Raw genomic sequence first — 19,670 nt, 5'->3', positions numbered from 1 at the left:
AACACTGCTGAGGTTCATCAAAAAATAATGAATAATTTAAATTAAAAGAAAACCTGGAGTGATTGCTTGTTCTCTGATAACAAAATGGGAAATAAATGACTGTCAACATTTGGAACACAATGTTTTAAAGAGCAAGCGGAGGTTTTAACTAGTCTGTGAGCTCTCCCATATTCTCAGGCAGTGCTTGATGATGGGACTGTCACTTACACTCTGGAATTAAGGATGCTTTCAGCTTGGTGTTCAACCTCACTGTAAAGGATGAGGAGGAAAAAGAAAAAAAAGTGGATATTTATGCAGATCCCAGCCAGTGCTTGGGCTTCAATGTGAAATTAATACCTTTGATCTTGACAGGAATTCTCAAGGGAGCAAACAGAGCTGTGTGGGCTGTAGGAAAGGCCAGGGACAGACAGAAAACCAATATATTAATTCTATTTACTGAGAAAACCCTCCTGGTGCTCTGTGGTTGTTGCTGTTCTCATGGAGACCCTTGGATGTGGCAGCTCCCTCAGCTCAGCATGGCACTGGAACCCCAGACTGTCACCTGGGCAGCATCCCAGGGATCTGTGAAATGGAACTGCACACAAACCTGTGAGATGGAATTTAGAATGCTGCCAAAAGAGAAGGGGGGATGTGTGTGCTGCTTTACCCACACGAGGGAAGCTGCACATCAGCCCCTGGGCTGTAAAATGAACCTTCTCAGGTGTCAACAGAATATGTTTTCATTTTTTAAAAAGCCCTGCCTATCTTTTGGGAGGATCAGGCTGAAAAGAGCTGCCTGATTTTCCTATGTTGCCCAGACATGGAACAATTTTACACAATTTTTTTTTTTTTTTTACACAACTACAAAAAATTGTTGAGTTAATTCAGCTGTTTGTCATGCAGGACGTGCCAGTTAAAGTCAGAGTGTCCTGGGAGATGCTTCCTGCATCCACAGAAAGATTTCACATCAGCTGCACTGTAGCTTGTTCAAAATATATCCAGAGAGCACAGAAAGCAAAGGGAAAGTACAAAGTTAGAGAAACCCCTGGACTCTGAGATATTCCTTCAGGTGAACACCTGAAGGAATTGGTTTTTATTCCACCTGAAGGAACTGCTTTTTTACTGAAGGAACTGCTTTTTATTCCATGGTTTTTTTTTCCCCAAAAGAAACAACAATTCCATTAATTGTTTTTTATTCCACCTGAAGGAACTGCTTTTTATTCCATGATTTTGGGTTTTTTTCCAAAAGAAACAACAATTCCATTAAGTGTTTTTTATTCCACCTGACGATATTGCTTTTTATTCCGTGCCTGATGGAAATAATCACCATCAACACATCCCAGGTTGTCCCTGAGGTCTCTGCTTTGCTAAGGCACTGAACTCATCTCAGGACAGTTATGCAATATTTTGTTTTGTCCCTCTCAGCCCTTGCTTGGCCCTCTAAATTCAGTGCACAAGGCCTGATCATCACAAAAAAACTGGTTCAGCCTTGCAAAGTGACTTATTTCAGCACCGGCCATGTGCTTCAGATACCTCATTTATTTTATTTTCAGTGTATGGCATGACCCCATCTTACTGACAGAAAGACATTTATACTGAGACTAAAACGAGGGACCGTCACTCTTCTGGGGATTTTCAATTTGGTTTGTTAAACTCTGGGGTTTTTTAGTTGTTCAAGAAGTGACTTTAATTCACTTTATCTGCAGCAGTAACTTTCTCCTTTGCTTTGGACACCCATTGGGGGACAGCCAAGTCAAGGAACATGTGAGAAAAGGTTGCTTGAAGTGATTTATGGACATAACATCCCATAGAAACTTTATGGCAGGGACATGAAAAGATCCTAATTCTCCAGAGCAGGGCTCTGTTGTCTGCACTACAGCACATTCCCCTTCTTTCTTCCTTATCCTGCTTTCATTGCATGAGCTACAAAGGAGGCAGGGCATCCTCCAGACAGCAGCATCCTGTGTTTGGCCAGATCAATTCATCTCCCTGGGCAGAGAAAACACCCATGGAAATGGAGACTGTGTCCTAGAGCTGCCACAAGAAGGGCAAACTGAGGTTACCCAGACAGACTTAAAACGGGGGCGTTGCCAGACTTGAGAGCAGGATGTTGCAGAGCAGCACTTTCCATTTTTAGTAGAAAATGCTCCTGTTTGTTGTTTTGTAAGGTTCTGTCCTTTGAAGTTGCAATTTTTCAAATATTAGGGTTAGTTAACAAAGTTTTTGAGCTTTAATTTTGATCTTGTTTCGGCATGGAAACTTTTAATATGAGATGAATAAAGCTAAAAATGTCTATTTGCATTCTTTAAGGTAGGAGCTGATAGAAACTAGAAAACAGTTCCAATGCCAAGTTTGTGAGTGCTAAATTGAATTTATTATCACTGACTTAAGGGTTTTCAAGGCCCAAAGTTCATGAAGCACCCACAGGGTGTTCTCTGGTGTTCTCAGGTCCTTTCCTCATGGCAGAGAAGTACTGAGCTGTGTCACCTTCCAGACCAATGTCCTCTTTGGTCCCAGCTGCTGCTCCAGCTCCTCCTCTGTGGCCCTGCCCTTCAGAATGTCATTGCTCTGCATGGAAAGGGGAACAACTTCTGCTTTAAGGCAGACTCAGCACTCTCAGAAATATCCCATAATGGTTTTGCGACTGAGAGCCGGGTGGCTGGCACCTGAATGGCAGGCACCTGGATTTGGGATTGGTGTCTACAGGAGCCCACCACGTTGGAATGAGAACAACTTCCCCTGAGGTGCCCTTTGGGAATGAGCAAACTGGGGTGACACAGACTAATGAACTATCAGGCTAATCAACAATTTGAGGCCTCACCAAATCCTCCTGCCACGAACTGAGCGCTGCAGCCTGAGGCTGAATGTCAGATGGCCCCTGGCTGCTGGGGAAGGAGATGGAGAACTGGTCTGAAATGCCACCTTCAGGGCTTGAAATGTTGGTGTATCTGGCAGTTAACACCAGGGTTACTCCTGCTCTTGTGTTTTTCAGCCACAGAAAATCTACCTGTGGTTTCTAAATTTATGTTTCTGTTTGCCTCTTTGCTGATCACTTCTTGCTATTTTAGAAACCTGAACGGATTAAACATCACTTGTTCTCTGAGCATACAACCCAAAGGAAGCTATACAGATTGTATTCTTCCATTCATCAAATAAAATTGCTTCTCCATTCCTCTTTAAACATCAGTCCTAAGTTCTGAGGAATTTCTAGACTGATGTCATAGAGTGCAACAAAACCTCTCTTCAGTCTGATTCCAGTTTTTGAGAATATGTGACTGTTTCCTTGCAGAAGAGGTTTCTCAGAGGGTTTGCCACTTTTTAGGCTGACTCCCTGTGGGATGTGACAGTCTTTGTTTCCTTTGAAGGACATAGCATCCCTCGTGATGAGTGACGCTCAGAGAGCAATGCCAGAGTTTGATCTGCTTTTCTGTGTGGCACAGGGGGTCCAGAGGGATGTGCTCTCTGCTCCTGTGCTCCAGCAGCTCTGGAGCTGCTCCCTTCCAGCACAGCTCTCCTTTGGGCCCAGGTCCAGCAGGGACAATCAGCCCTGTGGGGCTGTGCCAGCACAAGGGGCTGCTGCTCCTCTCAGTGCCCTGCCCTGCAGCTGTGCGACGGCAGGGAGGGAAGGGAAGGATCCCTGAGCTGATCCAGTTTCCCAGCTTTTGTCTGGGCCCCAGCAGACATTTTCAGGATTATTTTCAGCTGGCCCACGCTCCTCACAGTTTTTTGGGAGCTTCCAGTCTTGTTAAAGAGCCTGTCTGTCAAAAGCCTCTCTGTGTGCAGCTTTTCCTGGTGAGGCTCTGGGATGTAACCAGCTGTGTCTTATTCAGGGTGACAGCAACGAAACCCTTTAAGCGTCTGATGTAAATCAAATGTGATCTTAATGTTATTTCTAAACAGAAACACTCAACAGCTTCAGAGAGCAAGGTCTCACTTGATCAGCTGTAAAACAAACAGATCCCCTTAGTGTGTTTAGGAGGATTTGATGGCTGTTATTGGTACTGAAATCATTGCTGTGCTCCCTCTTCCCTGGCTCCAACTTCAGCAGGGAATGGCTGCACAGCCACTGCCTCTGATCATCACTCAGGGTTTGGTGTTTTGGTTGTTCTGCTTTAACTCAGAGATCATTTATCCCAGGAAAACAGGAGCAGGATTTTATTGGATGGCAGCTCTGTGGGTTTGGGTTCTCCATATCCAGGACTTCAAGGGGTACCTTCAGCTCCAGTGGGAACACACCCACACTGGTCAAGTGAAATAAATGGCTTTGCTGCAATAATTTTAAAGTAAAATGAACCTGCTCATTAGTTTTCTGAGGTTGTTCTGAGGAGAAGAATCTCACTGTGTCAACTCACGCTTCCTTTTCTCTGATTTAAAATTGTTTGCATTACTTTAGGATACAAATGTTCCCACAATGGCATTACAAAGCTACTGACTTGTTAAGCTCTACAGAACTTTTATTTGTTGATTGTACAGTGACCAGAACTGTAACTTTGTGCCTGTTGGATCCATTAAATTTTGCTGAAAACATCCTTTCCCTGGATAAGTTATCCCTTCTTTCCCCAGCTTAATTTATGTATTATCTAGGAATAGCACATTTTGTCTTTAGAGCATTTATTCAGGCCACATTTTTAAATTTGAATAAATAACTGTCCAACGGGAGTGAGATAAATGCAGGTGATTCTATTTAGGCTGCAATTACTAAAACTGTCTAAGAGCAATTAATGAATTTAATGGGTGAGGTTCTTCTCTAGGAATTCCATCTCCCTTTCCATTCTAGGAACGGAAATTCTGACTCCCTTCTCATTCTAGGAATTCTGTCTCCCTTTAGGCTGAGCCTGTAAAGACCAGCTGGGATGGGGAGGGGAATTTCCCTCTCAGCACATTATTTTTTTTAAGGTTATGATTTGTAAAAGCTTTGCCAGACCCTCCTAACCTGCAGAGCCATCTGTGCAGGTCTGCAGCCCGTGTTTGGCAGGAAGGTGATTTCTCCTGGCTGCTCTCTGAAGCTCTCCCTGCTCTCTGTCTCCAGGTGTGGGTGGATGCTGGCACACAGATCTTTTTCTCCTACGCCATCTGCTTGGGGTGCCTGACAGCCCTGGGGAGTTACAACAACTACAACAACAACTGCTACAGGTAATGCCTTCCAGGCTGGAATTCTGCTCTTGGGGTGACATTTGGAATCACTTGCCCTCCCCTTTTTCCAGGGATAACCATGAGCATACACACGTGGTTTTGTAGGACACAGATCTGTAATGTTTCTTGGAACTGCTCCAGAGGAACTCTGATCCAAAATGTGGCGTTTTCATCCCTTTTGGTCAAACCTGAGCCTTCCACAGCCCCTCAGCACACACAGAGATGGACATTTCATGTAAAAATGCAGGATTTCAGACAGGTATCATTGAAAGTGTGTGCATTACTTAAGCTGCCTTTTAAAAAGTACTACCAAAAATTGTCATTAACAATCATCACCTCAGTTTGGTCTATGCTCTGACTGCCACTTTTCCCCATTTTTTGGGAAGTTTGCAGTCCCCAACCCAGAGGGAATGGGGAGCATTTAGTGGCTTATCTCTGTATTCCCATGGAGGGAATTGTCAATGACTTCAGGAGGTTTTCATCTCTCCTGAGTCAATGCCCAAAGGACTGATTTGCACAAAATCCTTATTCCATGTTACTGGCATAGACAGCAATATGAGCACCAATCTTTTCTTCTGGAATTCATAGTTACTGAATTAGTTCTCCTAAAATTCCTACAAGGACAGTTTGGTTGTAGTAACTCCATTAAGATCTCCAGACAGAGAATTAGTATTTCATTTTTCTGTAAAGGAAATAACACAGTCCAAAAGTGGAAAAATCCTAAACAAACCACCTCCAACCCCCCAAATTTATTTAAATTCTAAATTACAGTTTTACTTGGAGACCTCAGGGGGCAGTTTTAGGAAATGCTCCTTCTTTCCATGTCTTAGCAAAATGTTTTGCTGCAGAAAGTGGTGTGAGTCCTCTACAACCTCCAGAGCTGCTGCTAATGAACCTTTCCCCTAATTAGCACAAGCTTTAGCAAAGGCACCACTCCTCTCCTCTCTTACTCAGTTTTATTTATATTCTTTCCAGCTGTATCCCAGCTAGAAACTGTCAGTGCCTCAAGGAGTGCAGGAATGCTTTTCCTGAGGTTTCTTATTTTTACAGAAAGCAGGAGTTTGGATTCAAGAATTTTTCTTCCTTCCCCCTGACCCTGGGGCTCAGCTGGTAAAACTCCGCTCTGAAGATCCAGAGCAGGATGCTGCAGCCAAACACCTTTTACTCCATCCAGGCTCCACAATTCCCCTCACAAGACATTTCCCAAATTTCCCAGCTGGGAAATCCGTGTTAATGCGTCCTGACATGTGATTTTAACGAGTCTGAGGGAAGGGGCAGGACAGCAGGGAAGAGCAGAACGTGGCCAAGCTGGGCAGGGCAAGACATAAACAGAGCTCTGATGTGAGAACCACAATTTTGTATTCTAACCAGCACTTAAAATTAATAAAATCAAGCTAAGTTTTTTTTTTTTCTTCTGAAAATCCCACAGTCTGATCATAACATCAATGTCTTCTGCTCTTTTTTACTCCATTTACTTCCCTTTTCTAAGGGAAAATTGCAGGAGAAAATAATGGCAAGAGGTATTTCAGTGGGAAATGGGAAAGTCAGGACTGCATATGGGCCTTGTGAATTTAAAGATTTTAATTTAAAGAATTTAAAGATTTAAACCTGATTTAGTTCATTAATGTGATAAATGAATTGCAAAAGTCACTTCATGTCTTTGAATGGGAAATGAATTTTTTATCATCCTTACATATCTTTCATTGAAAAACATAAAAACTGCTCCTCCCTGGATGCCCCAGAGTTTGCATCCCAAGTGACTCCTCTGAGAAGGTGAAACCCTGGCAGTGTTTCCCCACAGGGATCACAGACAGGTGTACCAATGTTTCCTCTGATTTTTATCCAGCTCAGAATCCCAAATCCATTCCCAGGTACAAGTCCAGGGTCAGCTCCCCTGTTCCCACTGTGGAGCAGGAGATAAAGGAGTCATTACACACATGGACAAAACTTTTAAGACCTGAAGATTTGTCCTTTGTCAAGTTTCTAGTCCAGCAGGAAAAGATAAATGGCAATTTCTCAACTGGGTCTTGAGGAATACGTAAAAACAAGGAAGGGATGGGAGGAATGCCAGGGGCTCTGTGGGCTCAGAGAGGCTCCTTAAGGTAGGCAGGATGAATTTTCAGAAATGTCCTGCCTGTCTGACAGGGAGAGGAGAAGTGATGCACTTCTTGAATTATTCAGCTGATTGGCAGGAGTTTAATTTGGAAGAATGTGAAGATTTCATAAAAATTTGAAGTTTTCCTTTCACTTGAAATCAGTCTGGGCTTCAGTCAGGCTCTGGTGTCCTCCTGCCAAGGGTGCACATAAGAAATTCATGTTGACCTTCCCATGGCTCCTGTTTTAAAACTTATTGGTTTCACAATTAATGGATCCACATATCCCCCTTCTGGCTTTTTTTCCCACAGCAGAAAAAAAATACCTGAACTACAAGGTACTTCTGCCTGGGGGATAAAAACCAGGAGCTGAGGGGTTGGTAGAACTCCTGCAAAGCCAAGGGAAGGAAAACTGAAGGTTATATTTTTATGAGGATCCCAGCGGAGCTGTGTTCAGTCTGTGACTGCCTCCCTGGGATGAAACCATTCAGCTGGGGTGGTGTTATCTGAAATGAACAGGAACCTCACTGGCTGGGCAGGATGAAAATCCCCTTCTTCCTATTTCCTAGGAGAAAGGTGTACTTATCCTGCAAGTAATTTGTACCACGGTGCTGTGGTTTGCCAGAGTTTCCTGAGAGAGGAGATCCCTGCGATCCTCTTGTTCTGGGAGATTGTCCAGCTGGGCTCTGCCCCACTTTAAGGGGCTGATGTCTTGAGAAGGCTGCCCTGGAACAGAGGCTGGACAGAGCTAAAGAATGAAGCAGGGACTGATTCAAAGGATCTCCTCCATGGATCCACCTTGGGCAGCAGCAGAGCCCAGCCAGGGCTGCACCCAAGATGAACCCAAATGGTCCCAAAATGCACGAGCGCTCACGGGGTCTCTCCCTGGGATCAGCTCTGCTCCATGTGCACATTGCAGTTCAGTGTCCAATTCCAGCTCAGCCCCTGCACTCCCATCCTGCTTGTTTTTCTCTCTCCAGCCCACGGGGTTTGTGCTCCTGGGCTGAGATTTGGATCATTTGTCCTTGGTGCCCAGCTGGAGCAGGAATTGTTTTGTCTCCCTGCTCTGTGCACAGAGCTCACCATGCCCTGATGTGAAGCTCAGACCCACACACTAAAGCAGCACAGAATGTGAAAAGTATGAAAGTGTAACCACACAGCCACCCTCCCAAGAGGGCCTTCCTCTGGAGAAGGTGGATAGCTCAGGCAGGCACCAGACACTTGCACAGCCAGCTGGTAAATACAGGTCAACGGAGAAAAGCAGGCGAGGCTCTTTGGATGAATTTCCAATGGCAGTTTAAAAACAAGCACATTGAAAAGATGCACGAACAGAACAGCTCAAACAGAGCAGGGCCCAGGGGTTATAAAGAGCCTGGAGTGGGTGGGGTGTCACAGTCTGAGGGCCAATGGGTAAAGGGATCAGGGGTGGGATGAAGGCAGGGTCTGGGGGAAACATCCAACGGGGATACAGGGGAGGAGTGTCTACAAAGGTAAGCCAATGGGGAAACCAGAAGCAGTGAACTTTCCAGAACTGGGGAGGAGAACAGGGATGATGTCACTGAGGTCATTAACATACAGAACCAGAAGAAACTAGAGCACTGTGGGGAAGAGTCTCGGTGTCACTCAAACAGGATGTCCTCCCACGGCATTCCATTTTCCCCCTAACTCACCTGGGATGCTGCATAAAAGCTAAAACCTGAGGAATCACTGCCAGGGGTTTCAGCCTTTCTCTCCCACTCAGGGACCAGCAGCTCTCAAATACGCTGTGCCACAGAAGGAAATATCTTGTTCAGACAGCATTTGAAGCAGGGAATTATCTAAACCAAATCTTATCTGAAGAAAACAGTCTATGCCCAGTGGAGGCATCATCTGGCTGCATCCCCCCCAAAGCAGGAGCTCTCTTTTCCTCCCAGAGGATTATAAAATTCATGTTTCTGGCCTCTCCTAGCAACAAGGTTCCGTCACACTCAGGTTCAATTTCTCGGTGTTGAACTCACCAGTTCCTGAGGTGAGAGAGGTGGGGTGAGAGTCCCTCCAGAGCTCTTCAGAGCTGAGTTTCACTGAGAAGGGGCTGGTTTGTTTTTTTTTGTTTGTTTGTTTGTTTTGTTTTTTTGTGTTTTTTTTTGGTTTTTTGTTAAGCACAACGGCCTCTGTGCTCCTCAGTCCTTTATTTTGGATTGCTATTTTGCTTTAAAACATCCAAAGTGTAGAACTGGCCTGGCTGGGCATAACTACAGGGAGAATTTCATATGAAAAGCAAATGAATAAAGTTTAGAATTGTTTTTTCAGCAAATATTTCGCTGCAAATGAACAGTGTTAGAGAGTGTCCAGGCATGAAAGAAGTGTGAACATCGCTGCACTTGTCCATGTCTGAGTCTCCAGTACAAATGGGAATATTCATTCTTTCTCATTGCTGGGCACATTTTAGCAGTTTGTAGATGTTGTGCCACAGAGATTTCTTTTACTCTAAAATTGTTGTGAAAACATAAAACCTTCCAAAAATAATAGTTAAATGAAGTGTAGCTGAGGTGATGAGAGGGAGCCAAAGCCTCCCATGGCCCAGAGGCTGAGCTGGTCCTTGGTTTGCAACTCAGGAATGTCCAGGTGCTCGCTGCCATGGAAATGCGTGTGCCTCGTGCTCAGATGAATCCCAGGGGAGTCAGAAGAGCTTTGGGCAGATCTGGGAGACACTGCAGGGCTCTTTAGTAAAGGAACAAGATGCTGGAACTGCTCACCTCACTTTGAGCTCCAAACACTGAGGAGATGTTGCAGGATAAAAATACTAAATGAGACAAGCAGCAAAGCAGGGAGATCAGCAGAGAAGTTTGGAGGGAATAATTGCCAGGACTTGGAAGTAGGAATTGTCTCTGTCTCTCAACAGCAAATCTGTGACAAAGATGTGATCCTTTACTGAATTATTGAAGCTGTGATTAGGAATCTGCTGGATTTTACAGGGTCCTTTCTTCTTAATGACAACTTGCACAAAAATTTGCTTCAGAGCTACAGTGGGAGGGGGATAAAGCAGATTAAGGGATGGGCTCGACTCAGCTCCAGGCTTGCCTTGTGTTTGAGTGGGTAAGAACCCTAATTTACCTCAGATATCCAGGTGAGATTGTTACTTTCTCAAGCACACACCTGTCTCTGCAAACAGTCTCCAAGGAGTGACTGTCAGCATCAATCATCTGTCACGCCTGGAGAGCTGTCAGAGCAGCAGAAACAGCAATATTTCCCTGGGCTCTGGGGCAAATCACACCTTTCTGTAAGAGGATCTTCCTTTTCTTTAAAGTGATTTACTCTTGTGACGTTTCCAGCCTGGGCAAAGAAATCCTCCTTCACCTTGGCCTTGTCCTTGTTGTGGTTTGAAGTGTGGGATGTGTTTGTCTGTGACATCTCTGTCCCTGCACTGCCTTTGCCTCTTTTTAGACAGCTTTTTAGGCATGCACACACTTCCAGATTATGTGCAGTGCTTTTCATTCCCACAGCCTCTTAAATATGTCTAGAAACCAAATTGCAGCTGTATTTTGTACGGATGTATTTTGCCAATGTTTTTTAACAGGGATAGAAGGAGCTATCCCTGACCACAGGGGGTTTTTTTCCCACCAAACAAACATTACTATTTTATAGAGTTTATTAATGAGTTCACACCCTCTGGAATCTATTAGCATTATTATTATGGAGAAATTGTTCTTAACAATTATTACATGTTTGACATAGTTTTAGGTGTTTTTAAAGATTTTACTGGAAAACAGCAAGTGACTTGCAACAAATAAACTCCAGCAGTTAAAACACAAGCAAGGATATTCTGATGGTGTCCTCCTGCAACTGGTTGCTCTCAGGAATAATATGAGTTGGGACCTCACTGTTAATGAACAACTTGCTTTCCATTCCTGCAGCCCAGGGTTCTGTCAGTCCTCTGGCTCAGCGGATGGAAGAAACCCCAGCTCTGGAGATCAACTGCAGTGTTTTTTATTTATATTTTCAGAGACTGCATCATGCTCTGCTGCTTGAACAGTGGCACAAGCTTTGTTGCTGGTTTTGCTATCTTTTCAGTTCTTGGATTTATGGCTTATGAACAAGGCGTGCCCATTGCAGAAGTTGCAGAATCAGGTGAGTTCCAAAAGCAGATTTCTGAGTTAACAAGAAATGCCCAGAGGGTGAGGCCAGAGTTCACAGTCTGTGCCATGGCCTGTGGATGAGATGACTCAATGGAATAACTGCTGCAGGAAGAATTCTGAACTATTTTTGTGGCCATACATTTGTGTGTGAAAAAGATGAATGTTGCTGTGCATAAAACCAAATTCATGAATTCAAGGGGTCCCTGCTACACAAACTTACTCCAGCTGAGCATCCAGAATGTTGTTTAGCAGAGTTGTGAGTGTTAATCCTCACCTGCATTCCACCTTCTTTCAATGAGACAGACTGAAATCCACAAATATTTTTTCCTTCTGGAAAAAAAAAAAATTAAAAGGATATTAAAGAAGAAAAGCTGCAGCTGTTAAAGGGCACACAGAAGGGCACACAGGCACAGATTTATGAAAAATTAACCATCCACAACCACCATTGGAGCTGGGCAGCCAAAGGAAATTACTCCACACCTTTGTGGCTGTAACATCCTCAAGCAGAAGAAAAATAACAGGAGGCTGCACCCCCCAAAAAAAACCCCAATGTAATGCTGAGCTGTTGAGGAGGAAAAATGATTCTCATGGAGTTAATCCCAGGAAAACTGCAAAACAAGCAGGGTTTCACTGATGCTCTCATGGAAAATATTTATCTTTTCCTAAATTCCATGCAACTGGCTTGCACTTCATTATAGGAGCTTATAAATGCTGCTTTAAATGAAGAAGCAGCAGAGTGTAACTGGTCTGCACTGAAGTTACTGCAGCAGGAGCAGATCGCTCCTTTAGTGTCTGGGAGAGGGCCTTTGTGCCCCTGCTTTGAAAGCTGGCTGCCTTCATAAAAAGCAGCTGATAAATTAAAAAAAAAAAAATTAAAAAAAAACAAAACATGAAAAACAGAAAAACATGAGCAAGGTGAGAAGGTATCTTAGCAGCTCTGAGAAGTAATCAGTGTTGTTACAAAAATGTTCTATTTTGAAGATTTCTCTAAATATGTAGCCCATGTCACACAGCAGCAGCACCACAAAACACAAAGCAGGATGGGAAGCAACCTTTGCCTTGAACCAGGTTAGGAGAAAAATAAAGACTCCAGGATATATTCCTAGGTTATATATAAAAACTCCAGGATGTGTTCCTAAGTTATATAAGGCAATCACAGGAGCACACGCTATGATTTATTCAGGGATGTCTGTAGAGCTGCACATCCACACAAAAAAGGGGAACAGAAAGCACTGGGATGTCTGAAGAGAAGCTGAACATCCTTTGGCCAGGATGCAGGCAGGGCTGTGCCATTTCTGATAAGCCTCATCACCAGTTGTTTAGACTATGAGAGATGTAGAGTTTGTCAAGGAGTTCAGTCTTGGTTTTAGTTCTTCTTGTCTGCCATGGCAGAAGAATAGGTTGTGGTGGGCTGACCCTGAGCAGCAGCTGGGCACCCTCGCTGCTGTTCACTCTCTCAGCTTCCACAGGGGATGGGCAAGGGAGCAGGAAGAGGAAAAGTGAGAAAATGGCTGCGTTCAGATAGAACAGTCTGAAGAGTGATGCTGAGAGCCCTGCTCCGCCAGAGCCACACTTTTGGTGTCAGCAATGCTGTGCTCCCACAGCTCAGGCTGCTCTGGAGGAGATGAACTCTATCTCAAACTCCCACACAAGTATAAACTTTTCATTTCTTTACTCCTTTTCAGGACCAGGGCTTGCATTCATTGCTTACCCTAAAGCTGTCACCATGATGCCTCTGTCTCCTCTGTGGGCAGCTCTGTTCTTCATGATGCTCATCTTCCTGGGCTTGGACAGTCAGGTATGAAACAAACCCCATTGCAATGAGTTTTTAGCCTCCCCAACAGGTGGAAATCACACCTAAACAGCATCAGCTTGATGAAATACTGAACCTTAACTTGATTCTTTGCTATTTTACATCTTAGTTGTGATGCTGGCTGTTCCTTCATGATTCACTGCAAAGGCTGGTTCAGCCTGACTCCAGCTTTCATTATTAACATGGAAATCAGTCTGAACTTCAACAGGGCTGATTAAAATTCACGCTTCAGTAAAATACCAGCCCGTCCTTATAGCACTTGGCAATGAATTTTGAAGCTGCATATCAGATAGGGATAATGTAATTTTCTATGGTGTATTTTTACTGCAAGATACCATAGCAAGGAATGTGTAGTCATATCCTGCAGCAAAGGGGCAGCACAGAAGTCGTTGTCCCTGTGTGACTGTAAAAATTACAAAAGCTGCTCGAAGAGAAGTGTGAAGTGCCTGGGATTTTTAGCAATCAGCTCAGTCTTTGGCATGACTGGGTACAGAAAGCTTATGATTCTAGAGCTCAGCAGTGCTCATTCTGCATGACATTTTCAATCCTTAAATTTAATGTTTTAATAACTGCTCTCCTTAATGATCTAACAGGTTCTTAAAAGTTTTTGTTGTTTTTTGGGGTTTTTTTAAGTGAGCAGTTCCTGGATTCTGCTCTTGACTATTCCAGTGTCTATTCTGCTCAGGCCTTTCGCTTTTCTTGACGTTTAAAGACACTGAACATGTTCCTGCCCTCCTTTGTTAGAGGTACCTGGCTTGGGCACTCCACAGCTCTGGGGAACTTCTCTCTTCTGGTAAATGGAGAGAACTTCCCCCAAACCCTGCTGCTCCTTTAGCAAGTTGGAGGATGCATGGCAAAATTGGCAAAAGTGCCTGGAGTGACATGACCCCATGAAGGGTTTGTACATTATTTAATTCTCATTCAAGCCACATTTGCAAGGTTTAATTTTCATTTAGTCCACCTGCTACAGGGCAAATGAAGTCTGGGATAATATTAGAGATAAGATGAGACACTCGAGCATGTCCAGAGGGGACAACGAGGCTGGAGAGGGGCTGGGAGCACAAGCCCTGTGAGGAACCACTGAGGGAGCTGGGGGTGTTTACCCTGGAGAAAAGGAGACTCAGAGGTGCCCTTATCACTCCATAGCTCCTGAAAGGTGCCTGTGCTCAGCTGGGGCTGGGCTCTTTCTCCAGGCAGCGCTGACAGAACCAGAGGACACAGTCTCAAGCTGCACCAAGGGAAATACATGTTGGATATTAGGAAAAAGTTTTTTACAGAAAGAGTGATAAAGTTCTGGAATGGCTGCCCGGGGAGGTGGTGGAGTCACCATCCCTGGGTGTGTTTAACAAAGCCTGGATGTGGCACTGGGTGCCAGGGTTTAGTTGAGGTGTCAGGGAGCAGGTTGGACTCAGTGATTTTTAACGTCTCTTCCAACCTTGTGATTCTGTGCTTAGAGAATCCAACTGTTTGAATTTGGTCGAAATCCGTAACTTTGGACTTTTTCACTGTTCCTGAGGTGTTCCTCTCAGTTTGAGTTTCTGCTTATGGAGCATCCCCAGGGATCACCCACCCTCAGTGATGAAAACCAGGAGGATATTTAAAGTGTTAGGTGGCAAATCCCAATGCCAGCAACTGAGGAGAAAGATTTGACTGGATCTTTGCTGTCGTTTGTTGCAGTTTGTGTGTGTGGAAAGCATTGTGACAGCCGTGGTGGACATGTACCCCAAGGTGTTCCGCAGGGGCTACAGGAGGGAGCTGCTCATCCTCGGCCTCTCTGTCGTGTCCTACTTCCTCGGCCTCATCATGTTAACTGAGGTGAGAGCTGCCCTGCTCTGTGGGATTCACACTCTGAACCTGAGAGAAGCAGAGAAAAGAATGATCAAAACAATTCTTATCTCATTTGTTGTGCCTGTGCTGTGCCAAAGTAGAATGCAATATGGAGGTTGTTCACCCAAAGTGATGTGGTTTGTTTCCTTGGCTATCAAGGCCAAGCATGTGTCCAGACTGTCAGTCAGCTAATCCCAGAATCATCTGGGAATATCTACAGCTTGATGTGATAAAAAAACAGAGGTAAAAGCAGGGAGGTGAAAGAGCATTTTTGGAAAAAAAAAAAATCAAATTTACTTCTCTCCACTCCAGATTTACCATCCTTAAAGAAGTGCAGAGTTAAAAAAAAAAAAAAAAAACCAAAAACCCAAGAAATTAATATTCTTTGTTCAAGAAGGAACCAGCTTGAGTAAGAAGCTTGCTAGGGAGCCAACAGCTTGACAGTGTAATTAAAAGAGATATGCTATGAAATATTCCCACTGGTGCTAACCCAATTTTTTTTCCCCTTTCCTAATTTCTCCTCCAGGGTGGGATGTATGTCTTCCAGCTCTTTGACTCCTATGCAGCCAGTGGGATGTGCCTGCTCTTTGTGGCCATATTTGAGTGTGTCTGCATAGGCTGGGTGTATGGTGAGTGATGAAAATTGCTCTGTTTTTCTTATCAAAGCTTTCTATTTGCATAAAAGCAAAGTGAGAAACTTGTACCCTTATGGAATGGGACCTTCCACATTGTCATGCCCCCAAAAAAAGTCATAAATGCCTTTTTCTCCACAAAGATGCACACTATGGATAATTTCACTTTGTAAAGCACCACAGAACTGCAGATCACACGTGCCCAGCTATCCTTGGGTTCACGCATGAGCTTGTAGCATCTAAATATAACATCTAAATATATTTATATATAAAATAGATACTCTTTGACTGGAGTTGTTTACAGACTGATCCCACAACAAAGAGAATAAACCAACTAATCAGAATATATTAGGTTTATACTTCCTTTGAAGGAAAAAAAACTCAAGGTGTGGAGGAAAAAGGAGAGTAGGATGAAATGAAATGTTCATATTTTTGTGACAGCTTGTGCTACACTAATTAATATCCATCTCTGATAAGAGATACAATGATCTGTACGAAATAAAAGTTTTATAGCACCAAAAGTTTCATAGCAGCAGGAATTGTAGATCAACCCCACCACGAGCACAGGGCAGATGGCAGGGAGGAGTTTTCCAGGGAAAGAGGAGCAGCTTCAGCCTTCCCCTGTTTGTCTTTCACTGTTTCAAATCCTGATCTGGACAACCCCTTCCATGTGCACTCTACATCTGCTTTTCCTTTGGTTTTGGGCAGGCAGCAATCGCTTTTATGAGAACATTGAAGACATGATTGGGTACAAACCTGTGTCGCTGATTAAGTGGTGCTGGATGGTCCTAACTCCAGGTATTTGTGCAGTAAGTACAGAATGTCCAAAACACTTGTTTTAGATATAAAGAGGGGCTCCTGTACATGTTTTTTTCTATTTTTGCTGCTACTAATAGTTGAGAGAAATGCCTATTGATTTGTAGCATGTATTTCAAATAAAAAACACTGTAGGATCTGTAACATTGTTAAATATTCTGTGAGAAGTCTTAGTATGTACAATCATAGGAACAAAAATAATGCCAGGGTCCTAAATGAACATTTGCCAGAACAAGAGAGATGTTTTTCCCTGTGGTTGGTGCACCTTGTGTGCCAATACACAGCCTGAGCTCCTCCAGACTTGTGCTGGGTCCTTTGCTGCTTGCTCCTCCCTTCTCCTCTCTCTTTGGGGGGAGTAGATATTTTCCAAAGGAGACAAGACATTTTTTACTTTTAAAAATAGTAGGAGAGGCCAAAAACTCATCCCACTGGCATGAAGGAGGGGAAGGAAGCTGGTGCCAGCTCTGCAGAGCTGTGGCAGCATCACAGGGACAAAGTTCCAAAAGCAGCATGATCTGATTGCCCTTAAAATTGAGGATGAGGTGCCAAAACCCCTTCCAGCTGTGTAACGCTCCAGTGATGGCAACTGCAAACCACAGCAGCTGGGGTACCTCGAGATCCAGGCTTCCATTTGCAAACTTAGGAAAATTTCTGACCCATTTGCACCAAATCTGAAATGACCTCTATACCATTGGCTCTTTTGCACTCGTTTCACCACTTTGCAGAAAATTACATGGTAGCTTTTCTCTATTTCATACATTGAAATGGTCCAAGCTGCTTGATTAGAAATTTAGACAGATTTTTTGGGGGTTTTGGCAGGATGAAAGCATTGGAACTGCAGATAAACACAGTGGATTCAGGCAACTTCAAAAATTTTGGCTTTCATTTTTCATCCTGACAGGTTGGAGAGAACCCAGCTCATGTTATTTAATCACAGCTGGTTCACTGTAGCAAAACTTAATCTTTCCTGCCCAGGTGCTGTTTGCCATCAAAGTGCAGGGTTTATTGTCATCAAGAGGTAAATAGGATTAAACTTGAAAGGTTGCTCGTTTCTGCAGGAGCCTCTGAGATGTGTTATTTAAGCTGTACAGAAAAGATGTTGCTGGTGGGTTTCTTGCTCTGAGGGAAGAGCTTCCCTCTGCTCTCCCTCCTCAGGGAGCCTGGCCTGGCCTAAACACTCAGCCAAATCCTTGTTACACACACAGGGATTGCCCAGATACCTCTGACAATACCTCTGCTTGTTTCAGGGAATCTTCATCTTTTTCCTGGTGAAATACAAGCCCCTGAAGTACAACAATGTGTACATCTACCCTGACTGGGGCTACGGCATCGGGTGGATGATGGCACTCTCCTCCATGGTCTGCATCCCGCTGTGGATCTGCATCAAGCTCTGGAAGACAGAAGGCACCTTCATGGAGGTGAGAGAGAGCTGCAGTGCAGTGATGCTGGAAAAAGAGCTGGGAAGGGGGTGGGACTCCTCACCTGCATCCTTTCATCACAACAGCAGTGCCACATCCCTGTACCCTGCCTTAGGGCTCTCAGCTGCTGCTGGAAAGAGAATTCTGAACTTTCCCTGCTTTGTCCTGAATTCCTGTTGGGTTTTTTGCTGCCAGTGGTAAATTAACCAATTTAAGGTGCTCTGTCCCAGCACAATTTGTAGCTTAAAATGTCTGTAACATCACCCAAATCCCTCAAGGTTTGTACCAGCCATTACCTTTTTCCATAGTTTTCTTTGTGCTGCCAGGATTTTCTCCAGGAGCTGGGTTGCCCACATTCCCATTTTCTGGACAGTTTTCCTAATTTCAGTTCTCTAAATGAGAAACTCAGGCAAATAAAGAGATTCAGTGGAATTTTCTGACATTTGGTTTCAGGTTAGCTCAGGTCTAGGCTGAGGTTATATTATCAAATTTAAGCTTGGAAGATTGCTTGTTTCTGTGGGAGCTCCAAAGAAAGGCAGTGAAGGAAGCAACAGTGGAAGGAACAAAAATACAAACCTTTTCAGCCATTTGGAATTCCAACATTGCAGAAAAGCCTCATTTTGTCCATATTGCAAAGACTCTGTTCAGCTGATTAAACACAGCCTGGAGACTGCCTAGGAAATCTTTACTGGTATATAAACTAAAAGTGCATTGTCCGTTGTCTCAGAGAGTCAAAAAAGGAAGTCTGCACAAATCTAAACATTAAATATTTCCTCAGTGCACCAGCCCCACCTGTGCTGCAGGTGAGCGGACTTTGCTGGAGCTGCAGCACTGCAGACAGGTCGTTATCTTTTCCCTGCCAGGATGACAAGAGATTCTTTGAATCACAGCTGGGAGCTTCTTGAGGAGCCAACTTCCTGCTGTGAGCAGCAGCCTTGCTGTGGATGTCATTGCTAGAAAAGAGAAAGTAGATTTTGCTTTATCGCAGCTAAACACACCTCGGCTGTCTCTGGTTTATTTGCTTTTTCCAGTGGACATCACTGATGATAAAATGAGAAACAAAATGCACCTGTAGAACAGACAGAGTGCTGAGAGTCTTCATGAAAAGGGATGATTAAATCAGCATGAAAATTCACTTGGGTTTGAGTTTTGCCTTCTGTGGTCTAGCAGGATTTACCCAGAATTGTGCAGCCTGCAGGTCTGAGGATGTGTCCACAACAGGGAAATAAATGCAGACATGCAGGAGTAAAGCCTTTTATAATGAATCTGTTAAAGAAAGGTGTGGCTGTGGCCAAGAAAAACGTAATGATTTCCAATTTCTCCAATTTTCTAGAAATTCAGGAAGCTGATTACACCTAGCTCAGACCTGAAAATGCGGGGCAAGCTCGGAGGAGGAGCCTACATTGCAGCAATAAATGACTGCGATGCCAAACTGAAAGGAGATGGCACCATTTCCACCATCACAGAAAAGGAGACACATTTCTGAAAGAACTTTTTTTTCTTGTTTTATTTTTTTTTTGTATAAAGAAATAAATAAATTCACTTAATTATAGAGGCTGGCTTGTTTTGCACAGAATTTTATTAACCAGTTAATTTTAAAGTGAAAATTGTATACTTGTTTAAAAAGTGATTTTTTTAAATTACTCTATCTGTAATGATTCTGTAAAAGAAAAAGAAATAGTATTATATGGTCTGTTAGTGATGACTTCTTGTAATATGGTGATTATGGTCAATGTTTTTTTTTTTTTTTTTTTTTTAGACTTTAGAGGGACCTGTATAATGTGCTGTAAAACTTTTCTACTTTGATTTGTGGCAGGTGTAATGTTGTATAGACCTTCTAACAT

At 43.6% G+C, this 19,670-nt stretch overlaps 1 protein-coding gene across 1 annotated transcript in view; it reads left to right on the top strand.

Moving 5' to 3' along the window:
- Window positions 1-19,312, top strand: part of SLC6A11 (solute carrier family 6 member 11) — an 89,191-nt gene extending 69,879 nt beyond the window's left edge. The window contains exons 8-15 of the mRNA XM_041427555.1: window positions 5,009-5,112; window positions 11,188-11,312; window positions 13,006-13,118; window positions 14,811-14,948; window positions 15,487-15,589; window positions 16,301-16,401; window positions 17,656-17,826; window positions 19,160-19,312. Of these exons, the coding sequence (XP_041283489.1) occupies window positions 5,009-5,112; window positions 11,188-11,312; window positions 13,006-13,118; window positions 14,811-14,948; window positions 15,487-15,589; window positions 16,301-16,401; window positions 17,656-17,826; window positions 19,160-19,312 (1,008 nt within the window). The remainder of the gene's footprint in view (window positions 1-5,008; window positions 5,113-11,187; window positions 11,313-13,005; window positions 13,119-14,810; window positions 14,949-15,486; window positions 15,590-16,300; window positions 16,402-17,655; window positions 17,827-19,159) is intronic.
- Window positions 19,313-19,670: the final 358 nt, after the last annotated feature.

This window comes from Onychostruthus taczanowskii, unplaced genomic scaffold, assembly GCF_017590055.1.
Source record: "Onychostruthus taczanowskii isolate IOZ18803 unplaced genomic scaffold, ASM1759005v1 scaffold116, whole genome shotgun sequence".
Taxonomy (NCBI): domain Eukaryota; kingdom Metazoa; phylum Chordata; class Aves; order Passeriformes; family Passeridae; genus Onychostruthus; species Onychostruthus taczanowskii.
Note: the sequence above shows the minus strand (reverse complement) of the source record. Positions and strands in the feature narration are given on the sequence as shown.